This window comes from Corythoichthys intestinalis, chromosome 14 (assembly GCF_030265065.1).
Source record: "Corythoichthys intestinalis isolate RoL2023-P3 chromosome 14, ASM3026506v1, whole genome shotgun sequence".
Taxonomy (NCBI): Eukaryota; Metazoa; Chordata; class Actinopteri; order Syngnathiformes; family Syngnathidae; genus Corythoichthys; species Corythoichthys intestinalis.
The window spans coordinates 52,663,983-52,678,458 of NC_080408.1; the positions used below are offsets into that span (position 1 = coordinate 52,663,983).

A 14,476-nucleotide genomic window follows, 5' to 3' on the forward strand; every position below is an offset into this window, starting at 1 on the left:
TCAACACCAAATCATTTTAAAATTAGTGGGCTAAAACAATGGCAAAATTATGTGCCACATATTTTTTTTCTGTATGTTAATCACAATCATTTGTTTTTCTACTCTGATCATGAACATAACATTAAAAAGTGTGATGACATTGTTCTTCAATCACTTTGATTTAGACAGTACAGGCATGAACCCCCATCCCTAGAGATGCATGTAAAAAAAGAATAAAAAAAAAACAAAAAAACAGAATTCTACACACTTGGAGGAAAGAAAACCACTGGTAGAGAAGAAGCAATAACATAAGGAAAAAGTGACTCCTTAAAGGTGCTAAGAAACTGTGATTATGTCAAAAAAGGAAAACGATTAATGTAATTTCACATGTAGAGAACAAATGTGCCATTCCATATTCAACACTTGATATTTATTCCACCCAAACCAATGCATCAGGGAACGTCAACCTTTCAGCAATACTGGTTGTGACATCACAACCAGAAATGATCATTTCTAGATTTCGAGTGCTGCACTAGCTAGTACATGTTGACAATGACAAACCGGTCACACGGCAGCAAGATAAAATAAAGCCTATGGATATTATACTAGCAGACTGCAAAAATCTGCAGTTCATTCTGGGTGTGACACCTTCTGTTTGGTGATTTTTTTTAGTGGGCGGAGCAAAGGCAGCTGAGGAAGGAAGAGTAATTAGGATCTAATTTCATTATGAAGCTTTTCTATCAATTCCTTGGATGGATTTGTTTTCAAAATATTTTCTGCTATCATATGAAAGTCACTTGCTGTAGTATTTCATAGCACCTTTAAACATGAATGCAAACGGAAGGTCACAAATATACTGTAGATAGGCTACTGTTGGTACAGACCAAGGGCGTGGGTTTGCAGAGGGACGGTAGGGACATAACACTACCAACTTTTCAGGATGCTTAAATTATCCCTACCAATTTTTAAGCAATCTTATTTGCATTATATAATGACTTCAGTTATATAAGTAGTTAGGATTTTTTTCACATATGTTGTAAGGATAGAAGTAACCCTACTTTTATTAAGTGAATTATTTTCATTATGTTCACTTACATTAACCCCTTTTCATTTGCTGAATGCGCCTGTCCATTTTTTACCCCCTCAAAAGCATGTTTGATTGGCTGATGACTACCCGCCGCGCCCACACACGCACACACACAGCCCCGACAGAAATACACGGTTCGACAACATGCCGCCTCCTCCGCCCCTTTCAAAGAGAAGGGACATTAGAAGTTTTTTTCAGCCAGCAGCAGCAGCAGCCACTGTAAGTTCTGTAAAAAGACGTCAATGTTGTGGAGGTGGGGAATGCGCCACAAATTTTGCTACTGACAGTCCAACCTGCATCCGCGTTAGCATAACATTAAACTGTGTGAATCTGAATTTGCTAACCTGCAAAACTCGAGTAGGAATGTGTAGAGAGAAGTGTCCTCCTGTATGTGTTTTTGACTGTTAAGGGTAATTAAACTGTGAGAAATGTAGTGAACCGATGTTTACCCCCCAGTTTTAACCTTTATTTTATTTATGTGGTATTAAAGCAGCCCAGATGAGCTTTTATTTTTTTGTTGAGTTAGGCTGTTTTTGTGGACAAACGCAGTAGTGTTTTACCTGAAAGAAGTGTCAGTTTGTATTTATTTTAATTATTTCCTGACTAAGAAGTTTTTTTTCAGTTATATTTAATTTCTTTATTTAGACAGACAATGTTGAGTTTTCTTAAGACAAATATTTATTTTGCATTCCTGGATAGTTAGGAGATTATTAACAAGTTTGCATTTATTGTGTATGTTAATATAATTTATGTTCAAAAATGTTAATTTAAATTTGTTATAAAACTCCAGACTGTTATTCTTGAAGTTTTCAAAGTGTTTCTTTCGTAGTTTTTAAAACAAAGGTTTGAATCGAACAGTATATCACCTGAACCAATACATATGAAAGTAAATAAAAATTAATTTTGCATTGATCATTTAACCTATCAATTAATTAGGTTCATGTTTGTGAGAAATGTAGCCCTGATTTCTGTTTACCCAATCTGTAGGGTCTTATTAATGTCTCATCCCCAGCAAAAAGTGTACATGCAGGTTTTGGGGTTATATCGTCCCTACCAATGTTGAGACCATACCTACGCCCTTGGTACAGACACATTTTTAAAGTTTGTCTTCCAAATTTGGAGCAATCCCATCACCTCAGATCAGGACAAAAAGGCTGCTATCCAGAACCCATAGTGCAACTCTTCCATGCAGGTCTCTCTCCTTATTACAAAATACTGTTTTCGGAAACTGTAGGTACATTGGAAAGAATACAATACATTTACAATAAAACATGAAAAAGATCAGAGTTTGAGAAAGGGTGCATTGTACTGTTGTTATGTATATACAAAAATTATGGGAAACACTGTCCCCGATAATATAATCCACCCCTACAGTGAAATATGGAGGGCACTGCCTCCGATACAGACACACACTGGTAGGCAAAAACTACCTCTCCCCGTTTCCACATGATGGAAAACGCTGCTCCCCACAATGGTGGTAGGATGAGAAGTCCACCTCAGCACGGGCAGCTTTCACCCACGCTCCAAAGAAAACTCTTTATGCGCGCTCAGTGAACGTTGTTGGTAGGTTTACACTTCTTTAGCAGATGCTGCTTTTTTCATTTCGACAGTATAACTGTCATAATTATGGAAGGCACTGCTTCCGATAATTATACATTTTCTATAAAAATCATTTAGAGAAATATTTATAGTGAACCCTGTCACTGATAAATAAATAACACAATAAATACTTTCAGTGTCACTTGGTAAAGCGCCCTTTCCCGTCTGCCCCATGTTAATTTCCCCAGAATTGTTTAATATTATTGAGGTTTATCTTTAATGACGAGTGGGAGATTTATCCAGATTGCCTGAATAAAAGGCAAGCGGGTCTTTTTTTTTTTTTCTTTTTTGATAGGGTGCCATTTGGACATAACAGAGTGGACACTAACAGAAAGGACATTTTGTGCCAAAGTTAGCCCTTAGCCAGGCTTTGGTAGCATAATAGCTAACATGACTTCGGATACTTGATGAGAAATCTGTCATTTTACACATAAACCTCTCATTTCTTTGATGTATATCTTTGACAGAGTGGACACTTGATGATCAACCACACTGAACATACACTATTTCATAAAACTGTAAAATCTGTTTTTTAAACTACAGTGGTACCTCTACATACGAATTTAATTCGTTCCAGGACCTTGTTTGTAAGTCGAAATGGTCGTATGTCGAGCAGGATTTTCCCATAGGAATACATTATAATTCCATTAATTCGTTCCAAAGCCTAAAAACATACACTAAATTCTTAATAAATACTGCTGGCACTGTTACAAATGGCAATTAAACATAGAAAAACAAATAAGTTATAAATAAATAAGTCAGAATAATATAAGAAGAAGAAGAATAATTAATAATTATTCCTGTAAATAATGTAACGAATTGGATTCTAATATGGCGGACACTTTTTGCTGTCCCTGAACGCACCGCGAAGCTGACGTCACGGTGAGATAGGTCGGTGCGGTAGAGATAATACTTTCGTTTTCTTGAGAGCAGTCAACTGCTTAAGACAATGGGCGTTTTGTGTTGGATAAGTTCTTAAATAAATGATAAAAACGTGACGAAGCTGGCGATTTCCTTGGCAATGTTACCACAATAATAATTGTCACCTTAACTTATAAATAGTGGCGAACGGTGGTCGGAAGAGGACCATGGAGCTGTATTGTTGAGCCAGTTCAGGGACGCGCACACCAAGCTCATATTTTTCTATAACTTGCATCTTCATTTCAAAGGTAAGCATCACTTTTTTCCTTGTTTCTCCAACTGTATCAACTTTTTTTGAAAACTGTGTTGATTTCTCACACAAGAAAATCCACCGTGCGTTCGTTTGCAGTGCTGTCATGTCGTCGTATTTCGAGCAACTCGTCGGATGTAGAAACAAATGGCGGCTCAAATTTTACGTCGGATGTCGAAAAGATCGTGTGTCGAAGTGATCGTATGTAGAGGTACCACTGTATTTTGTATTGAGAATTTCTCGCCACTGGTGTGATATTGTCGCTGAAGAGTGATGTCATTAATGAGTGGGGAATTTTATTAAAGAAACACTGCCACAACATGACAGAGAGGACATTGACACAGCGGACAAAAAACCCCCCCTTTTTTTTTTTTTTTTTTTTCATTTTTAAAATTAAATAATATATTTTTATTTTAAAACAACACATGATTAAAATCATTTATCCAGGACATGATAACAATAAGTTAAGATTTTTGTTTACATATATTAGTTATGTCACAGGCTGAACTTGAATGAGACACAAAAGGGACATAGCAAATTCCATAACAAACCAGAAGTAAATTAAATTTAAAAAAATTAAAAAAAAAAAAAAAAAGAATTTAGGGGCCTGTATCCTTGAATGTATAATCGACGTCTAGTGATAATAGACAAAAAAATTGAATGAATATACTAGCATGTCTAACTTCAGTGAAAATATAGCTTAACTTACACTGACGACACAAATGGCACCCCATTTAAAAAAAAAAAAAAAAAATGACCCAAGCGGAGAGACCAGAACTCCTCCTAATAAATGCAAAATATCATTGTTGTGATCTTTACCTATTGTACATTGTACATGTCCTCTCAACAAAGCCTGCTATTATGAGGATATATCTGCACTTTAAAAGAAACCCAGATTAAAATGACATGTTGGTTCTGTATGCTTTGTTTTAATGTTTGTAACTCATTTATTACACTGGTCTACAATCAAAATGCTTCATGGATAAAAGTAGTTAGACTTTACAAAATTTGGGTCACTAAAAAAGAAAAATGAGGTCAAAAGTGTCATTCGGCTATAGTTTTTCAGATACAGTATCTGGCTGAAATGTTAAAAAAATGAGAAATTTAGGCAAAAATGAGTTCTCATTAAAATGGAGAGAGGTGGGTAAAGAATACTCAAGTCATGAGTAACATTGTAAATAACTTCTTAAGATGGTTGATTTTTTTTTTTTTTTAAACAATTGTATTTTTTTCTAAGCACAGTTACCTATATGAACTGTTATTATTATACTGTACGATACTAAACTGTACGATATATTATATACATATTACATTAAGACAAAGAAATACAAAAGAAAAAAAATCTGCAGAAATTAAGCATTATTCGTCCAATGAGCACGAGTGCCCTCCAGTGGCAAAATCATATTTATTATTATGAAACTAAAAGGATCATATATTCGGTTTTCCGTGATGAATCGGTGCCAAATTAAAACCAGGAGGGAGATTAAGATTCGCGCTTTCAAGTTTCGTTGACAGGGGCGCTCTATGTCAAATACTGAATTCTTTATGGTGTTCTAAATACACCACGTGATTGAACAGGCCGGCGTGATCAAAGAAGGGCAAGCTTGTGATTATTGTTGCGACATCTTATGTGTGAAACTGGTAACGCTACTGTTGGCGTTGCTGGCAAAAAAAAAAAGAAGTAAAAAGTAAAATTTAACACATAGAATAAGGAGGAAAATGTAGACACATTTCATAAGCGGTGGCACACATCTCATCAAATATAGCAACTTGTAAAACTGATAATATTTCAGTTAGTTTTAGTTTTCATTTCTGAAGCAGATATTTCCCTAATTATGTAGACCATTGTAATATACAACCTTTGAAAATAATTTGCATCTTAATGCAATGTTAACTTTATTTCAAGGCAAGTCGCCATTGTTGTTTACATTGCAATGCGGTGATGTCAAACGGTGCCGCTGTCATTATGTTATGCATTAACAAGACTATATTCCTTTAAGGTCGCTAGGACAATTATTCGTTGCTGTGTTTCATTTTTTTACACGACAACTGGAGAATACAAGGCTACATCTGCATACGAATTTAGTTCGTTCCAGGACCTGGTTTTTAAGTCGTAATGGTCATATGTCGAGCGTGATTTTCCCATAAGAATACATTATAATTCCATTAATTCGTTCCATAGCACAAAAACCAATGCTAAATCCTTCATGAATACTGCAAGTACAATTACAAACAGCAAAACAAGTAAACTATAAATACAAATTGGATTTGTAATAACAATAAAATCATAAGGTAACAAATCAGGCTGTAATGTGGCAAATGTGGTTTGCATGCTGTTCCTGAACGCACCGTGTGACTAACGACTCAGGTGAGGGAGGTTTGGAAGACTGGTAAGTTTTTACTTTCAGTTTTCGTGTTCTGTTGTTGCCGCCGGCTGCGGCGGACAGTAGCCGTCTTTTGTTGCACCAGTTTTAAAATGAATGATTAAAAACCTGACAAAGCCGGCAATTTCCTTACAATGTTACAATAATAATAATTGTCACCTTAACTTATACAGACTGGTGAACAGAGGTCAGAGGAGGACCGTTGACATCTTAGACATATTCGAGCCAGTTCACTGACGCTCACGCCACGCTCTTGTCGGAGCCAGAGATATCTTTTATTGTAAAATTATGAAGAATGTAAAGAACTTCCGATTGAGTTTTGGTTTGTTTTGAAACACTTTATTTTGAAATTGGGGCACGCTTCCACAAAGAAAATTATAACGGGAAGAGATTGTGACTGAGCAGAGCACCTGTGTCCAGCTAGCAAGACACTGCACACTTGATGGGCTGAAGGTTAATTTGTTTCGATTGATAGCCATCATACTCATATTTTTCTATCATTTCCATCTTAATCTCAATGCTAGGCTTCACCTTTTGCTTTTTTCACGATCTGCACTAACCTTCTTGGGACCCAAGTTGATTTCTCTCACAAGAAAATCTGCCGTGCTGCGGTCTTGCAGCAAAATATTTCAAGCATACCGTCATCTGTCGAGACAAATGACTACAGTAGTCATATTTTATGTCAGATTTTGAAAGGATCGTATGTTGATACGTTCGTATGGCGAGGTACCACTGTATTATGTATGAAGTATATCCACCAGAGGACAGTGTTGACTCATTTAAAAAAAAAAAATCTGTTTTCCTACTAGGGAGAAATCTATTCCCCTGTAAAAGTACTGCACACATACTTCATCTTTGTCTTGCGCAGGCACCTACTTCTGTAAGTTCATCTACAGTATATATCTGCCTTGTGGCAGCCATGTTACGTGCTTGTGTTATCTTTATTTGTCATATTAGATAGTATGTGTTGAAGTGATAGCCCTGTTTTGCTGTGTAAAGTTAGTGTAAGCTATGCTAATTGCTAAGCCTTGCTCCTGGTGTGTCACTTCGATTTCACTATTAAGATTCTAAATCGACGCTGAGGAGCGTATATCTTCAGTAGAGGGTGGAGGTTCCCAAATGTACTTTCTTCCATAAGTAATTTATTTTGTTATGAGTCAAAAAGTCAAAAGTGGAGCTCTGCGAGTCTGGTTGACTAGCGCTAACCCACGGGGCCGCTCGACACGACCCTTCTGGTGAATTTTCACCTGCGTTGGCATCAGTGAATATTTACTACAGATGCCCCATGGCATGTGACGAACTAAAGACTACCCCGGGATGTTGTCCACATTTTCAGTTTGATTTTTACCTTTTTTGTTTGCATTGACTCAAACCGTAAAGGCTTGGTTGCGAGCTCATCGTGACAGCAGGCAGTAACTTTTTACATCACCACTAGGCAACGTAAACAACAACGAAAACTTGCGCAGAATTAAAGTTTTTAATATTATATTAAAAGGCAAATTATTCTCAAAGGCTGTATATAATAGATGAATTACTAACATTGAAATAAAACATGTAGAAACAAAAAAGGAATTTTACTGAAGAGTTCACTTTAAAGCATTACAGTAAAATATAGCTATCAAATAGGTCTGACTAGATTTTTTATGGTTTTGAATTGTACTATTGAATCGAATGCAAATCAATTTCATATTGCCCAATAGATCATAAAGAATTCCCATCAAAATTTTAAATGATTTTTCAATGTTGACCATTACCACCAGTAATATTAGCATTTGAAAGTCATTATGAAAGCCCTAGAGTAAATGACTGTGATTAATTGCAAATATACTGTAGATGTAAAAAACTTCTTCAACAGCTTCAAATGTAAGACTAAGTGAGTTGAAGCAACTTTGACCTGGTATTAATTATTGTATTATAATAATAATAATAATGATTATTATTAATGTTACAGTGGACCCTCATGATATAAGCACAATCCGTCCCACGACCAAGCTCATAACATGAATGTGCTTGTATCATGAATAGATTTTTCTCCATATTAAAAGATTTCTAGGTAAAGACTCTCCAGTATTTTAACTCCGACATATGTCATTGTGTCCTAACTCTTAACACAGCTCCTAAACTGACATTTGAAAAAATCTCAACATTGCATCAAAGGTGACATAATTTATAAAATGATACTCAATGACATTTGTCATAAGCCCTCATTCAGGTAGCATGTCATCATTATGACAGTCTTGTGACACCAAGTTCAAATAAAGTGTAACCATTTCCAATTAATGATTGCAACACTTCCAATGACGCCCCATGTTACCACTAAATATTATTTCTAGGCATCATTTTTTAGGCTAAATAATCTATCGAAAAACGCTTAGACGTTTTACAAAGATCGCTAACATGCACACTGTTTTCATGATTTCTTATTATTTATTGCTTTTGTTTCAATCCTGAGAATTATTTTCTATTTTTCATTACAGTCTTTGGTCGCCATTTTCCTGGAGGATATGGTTAATGTTCACTTGTAATCACAGATGATTCAGATGCACTTCAATACTGGAGACATCGAGGATGAGCAAGAGGTTAGCAGATGGGGTGTTCTGTTGGTACGAGATGCTCCTTACCGCAGGGGTGTCCAAACCAGTCCTCAAGGGCCGCTGTGGGTCCTGGTTTTTGTTCGTACCAATCGAGCACAGACAGTTTAACCAGTGAAGTTCCTGCTAAAACTAGCAGCACCAGACTGCACTTGTAAAACACCAGATTGGTAAAAAGGTGTCCACATAATGGGTTTGAACAAAAACCCGCACCCTCTCTGGCCCTTTGTGGAATAGTCTGGACACCCATGCCTTCGCGGGATGCCGAAACGCTTGGGGAGACAAAACAAAAGAGAGTCCTTTCAAGTCTCCCTGTGGGACGCCGAGGGACTCAGACACGCCACGTGAGACAAGGGTTTTTTTCTGGATTTTGCTTGTATCCTGAAAATTAGCTTGCATAATTAGACTCATTTTCTCTCGTGATGATGCTCGCATCATGAGGGTCCACTGTATTATTGTAATTATCCTTAAAATCAGTTCTGATTATCAGACAGCGTTGTTTTGGCCCAGATTCTTACCAAGGGAAGACCCGGAGTGAACATAATTTAGATTTCATTATCAAATGACCACATGTCTCCTACTAATGCGTTGGCACAACCCTGAATTGTCCAGGTCGCCAATGCAAACTGGTTGCGGAAGTGGTCGACATAAGCTTTTGGGCTGTCTACTTTGACGCCATCTAGATAGTCGGACAGTGCTTCGAGTGTGTGCGGACCAGAGCCGAGCAGGATGTGGCGGTAAGGACTTTCCCTGGCCGACACATATGCAGAGAGTAAATTCCTCTCTACCTGTAGACAGCAAAGACACACAGGAGTAGTGAGTTTTGTTAACGTGACAATTTTCATATTCAGATATTCCATTTCACTAATAAAAGCTTAGCAAGGAGCTACAACTAAGCAAATCTTACCGACATGATGCGATCATTGTAAATGCGGCACATCTCTACATCATTCAAGTCACTGTTTTGAATGTCTTTCATTAGGTCACGAGAGGCTCGACTGTAGGACCCAGAGGCTGAGATCAACCACTGCACTGATGTGGGGACCAGATTAGGATGCAACTGGACACACGAGATACATTATTCTCAATTAGGTTCATATCGGATTTTTTGAAAGGTACTGTGTCTTTTATATTGTAATCAAAATATGTCTTTTATTATAAAACATATCATGTAGTATGCCCTGTATTCTATATTGACAAAGGTCTGTTAACCCTCAGGCAGAGGCTGATTCACCAGGGTGGCATGGGGTAGCAATTGACATCCTAAAAGACAGGCTTGCCACCCCAGTTGGCACTGATGAATAAAAAGAAAGGCTCCAGGCAATTTGACATTTATGAAACAAGAAAAAAGAGGTAAAACCTTATTTAACTCTTTATCAAGACATGTATATTTAAATAACAGTGTTATTGTAGTTGAACTGTGTTGCTAGGCATTTGACTTTGCGGCTATAAATGTTCTCCCGGCTGGTCAATTAGTCACAGACGGCCTTCGGCCAACCCAGGAGCAAGTACAATTTTCAATCTTATTACTCACCAAAACAGTTATTGTTGTAACATGCTTAAAGAATTCATAACATAATAAATGAACCACCTTGTTTCCAAATCCACCTCAATGACAAATAAAATGGCTGTTTTTCCCCCTATTGCAGAAATGCCATATGTTGACAATAGGGGTGTCACAATTAATCAATGTGGATCAAGTGAGTACACCCCTCGCATTTCTGCAGATGTTTAAGTATATCTTTTTATCGAACAACACTTTGACACAATGAAAAGTAGACTGTGGGCAGCTTATATACTAGAGTGAATTTATTTTGCCCTCAAAATAACTCAAAATATAGCCACTAATATCTAAACCCCTGGCAACAAAAGTGAGTACACCCCTATGAAAAAACGTACATCCCTAAATGTCCAAATTGAGTACTGCTTGCCATTTTCCCTCCAAAATGTCATGTGACTCATTACAGGAGTGCTGTCAGCATTGCTGCAGAGAAAGAAGAGGTCGGGTCAGCCTGTTAGTGCTTGTTTTTTGAGGGGAAAATAAATTAACTTTATGATATAAGCTGCACACAGACTACTTTTCATTGTGTCAAAGTGTCATTTTGTCAGTGTTATCCCATGAAAAGATATACTTAATTATCTGCAAAAATTCGAGGCGTGTACTCACTTTTGTGATACACTGTATATCTACAGTGATCAATCCCCCCCCGGCTTCCCACCACCAAAACCATTTCTGTGCATAAAATAAAGTAATTTTCACACTTACATGGCGTACCTGACTATTAGCCGCCACCCACCAAATTTGACACAAAAACCACAATTGTTTATTGATAAGCCGCACTGGACTATAAGCCACATTTGTTAATAGATAAACCACACTGGACTATAAGCCACAGCTGTCCTCACTGTATTGAGATATTTACACCAAAAGATATTGACTGGTAACACTTTATTTGTCAGGGGCATCATATGACAGGTGTGTGCCCAATCACTGATGAGTGGTTTAAAGCTGCCCTGCTCACTATAAAACACACACCGGGTAAGAATTGTCATGATGAGAAGCATTGTCTGATGTGCATCATGGCTCGGTCAAAAGAGCTGTCGGAAGACCTGCGATCAAGGATTGTTGATTTGTATAAAGTTGGGAAAGGATACAAAACCATCTGTAAAAGCCTGGATGTTCATCAATCGACAGTCAGAGAAGTTGTCTACAAATGGAGAGAGTTTGGCATTGTTGCTTTTCTCCCAAGGAGTGACCGTCCACCAAAGATGACGCCAAGAGTTTAGCGCAGAATACTCAGAGAGGTAAAAAAGAACCTTAGAGTGTCTGCTAAAGACTTATAGAAATCACTGACACAGTCCAATATCTCTGTGCACACATCAACTATATGCAAAACAATGGCCAACAATGGTGTTCATGGGAGGACTCCTCATAGGAAGCCACTTCCGACTAAAAAAACATTGTTGCTCATTTAATGTTCACAAAAAGGCACTTGGACACTCCACAGAAGTTTTGGCAAAATATTTTGTGGACTGATGAAAGCAAACTTGAATTGTTTAGAAGTAACACACAACGTCATGTGTGGAGGAAAAATGGAACATCAACATCAACACCTCATCCCCACTGTGAAGCATGGTGGAGGGAGCATCATGATTTGGGGCTGTTTTGCTGCCTCAGGGCTTGGACAACTTGCAATCATAAAAAGGAAGAATAAATTCAAAAGTTTACCAGGATTTTTGCAGGAAAACCTGAGGGCGTCTGTCAGACAGTTGAAGCTAAAAAGAGGATGGATGCTGCAACGAGACAATGATCCAAAACACAGAAGTAAATCAACTTCAGAATGGTTTCAGAAGAAACAAAATGCACGTTCCAGAGTGGCCAAGTCAAAGTCCAGACTTGAACCCCATTAAGAAGCTGTGGCATGACCTAAGGACAGCAATTCATGCCAGCCATCCCGGGAATCTGACTGAACTACAGCAGTTTTGTGGAGAACAATGGGCAAGGATTCGTCCTGATCGATGTGTCAAACTGATCTGCAGCTACAGGAATCGTCTGATTGAAGTTACTGCTGCCAAAGTTGGGCCACAAAATATTAAATGTTATGGTTCACTTACTTATTTTTTCCCCCTTCTGTCATTGTTTGCATACTATCCTCATTAAAATATGAAAACCTATAAATGTTTTGGTTAATGCAGACACTGTTTTTTCATCTGTGTGATTTTGACAAAGATCAGATCATATTTGATGGTGATATTATGCAGAAATGTGAGAAATTCCAAAAACGGTTCAGATACTTTTTCATACCACTGTACAGTCTATAGGCGCTACTGCCAGTTTGAATTGAAATATTTGTTTATTTGACGAAGGAGTTAGACTTCTAATTGGCGGAGCTTGGCTCTGGCTTACTTTAACCCCTACCTTCCAACCAGTGAGTGGCATGAAGTTAAATATTGATGTCCTAATTTTTAAATTATTACTGTTACCAACAGACGGTACTGTATTATTCAATACATTGATATTTTTATGCATGCGAAATTATATGTAGTCTATATACAGCGCTATATACGGTCTATGGGCGCTACTGCCAGTTTGAATTTAATTATTTGTTTATATGACAATGGAGGTGGAGCTCGGCTCCGGGGTGGCGGAGCTTGACTCTGGAGGGCTCCGGGCCTACTTTAACTCCTGCTCGTGTACCCCTGGTTGCAGTGGTGGATGAAGTACTCACTTTTTTTTACTTAAGTAAAAGTACAGATACAGGGGCAAAAAATTATATATATACATATACATACAGTGGGGCAAATAAGTATTTTGGTCAACCACCAATTGTGCAAGTTCTCCTACTTGAAAAGATTAGAGCGGCCTGTAAATGTCAACATGGGTAAACCTCAACCACGAGAGACAAAATGTGGAAAAAAGAAAACAGAAAATCACATTGTTTGATTTTTAAAGAATTTATTTCCACTAAGGTGGAAAATAAGTATTTGGTCACCTACAAACAAGCAAGATTTCTAGCTGTCAAAGAGGTCTAACTTCTAACGAGGCTCCACTCGTTACCTGTATTAATGGCACCTATTTTAACTCATCATCTGTATAAAAGACACCTGTCCACAACTCAGTCAGTCACACTCCAAACTCCACTATGGCCAAGACCAAAGAGCTGTTGAAGGACACCAGAGACAAAATTGTAGACCTGCACCAGGCTGGGAAGACTGAATCTGCAATAGGTAAAACGCTTGTTATAAAGAAATCAACTGTGGGAGCAATTATTAGAAAATGGAAGACATACAAGACCACTGATACTCTCCCTCGATCTGGGGCTCCATGCAAGATCTCACCCCGTGGTGTCAAAATGATAACAAGAACAGTGAGCAAAAATCCCAGGACCACACGGGAGGACCTAGTGAATGACCTACAGAGAGCTGGGACCACAGTAACAAAGGCTACTATCAGTAACACAATGCACCACCAGGGACTCAAATCCTGCACTGCCAGACGTGTCCCGCTGCTGATGAAAGTACACGTCCAGGCCCGTCTGCGGTTTGCTAGAGAGCATTTGGATGATCTAGAAGAGGACTGGGAGAATGTGCTATGGCCAGATGAAACCAAAATAGAACTTTTTGGTAGAAACACAGCACACAGGTTCTCATGTTTGGAGGAAAAAGAATACGGAATTGCATCCAAAGAAAACCATACCCACTAGGCCTGAACGATATATCGTTTAAACATCGCCATCGCGATGTGCGCATGCGCAATAGTCCCATCGCAAGGACGTGCGATAGTTTTTTCATTCCATTTTTTTAAATCCACAAACGTTTGTTTTGAGGAAGGAGTGCGAAGGAGAGCGCACAGCCTCTCATTCCCTCCAACTCGCAGTCATCGGCTCCTCCCCCTCCCCTGCTACAGCGGAGTGGAGGGAGGAGGGGCCGAACAGCAGAGCGGAGGGAGGAGGGGCCGTTTTCAAAGTGAAAGCAAGCAACACGTTGAATAGGGAAGACTGTCTCCAAAAGGAGTTTTGGAAGTATTTTGGCTATCGACAAGAATATAAGGAACAAAAAACAGCCCTGTTGACAGTGCCTCGCCATGGTTGCCTCAACAAGAAGTAATCCGTCGAACATGTGGGACCATTTAAAACGCAGGTATCTATGCATTCCTGCTACGAGC

At 38.3% G+C, this 14,476-nt stretch overlaps 1 protein-coding gene across 1 annotated transcript in view; it reads right to left on the bottom strand.

Annotated features, from left to right (window-relative positions):
• Positions 1-202: 202 nt before the first annotated feature.
• tfr1a (transferrin receptor 1a) overlaps positions 203-14,476 on the bottom strand; it is a 149,769-nt gene continuing 135,495 nt past the window's right edge. Inside the window, exons 17-18 of the mRNA XM_057857109.1 lie at positions 9,719-9,871; positions 203-9,599 (exon numbers count right to left, since the gene is read on the bottom strand). Coding sequence (XP_057713092.1) covers positions 9,357-9,599; positions 9,719-9,871 — 396 coding nt within the window. The 3' untranslated portion in view covers positions 203-9,356. The remainder of the gene's footprint in view (positions 9,600-9,718; positions 9,872-14,476) is intronic.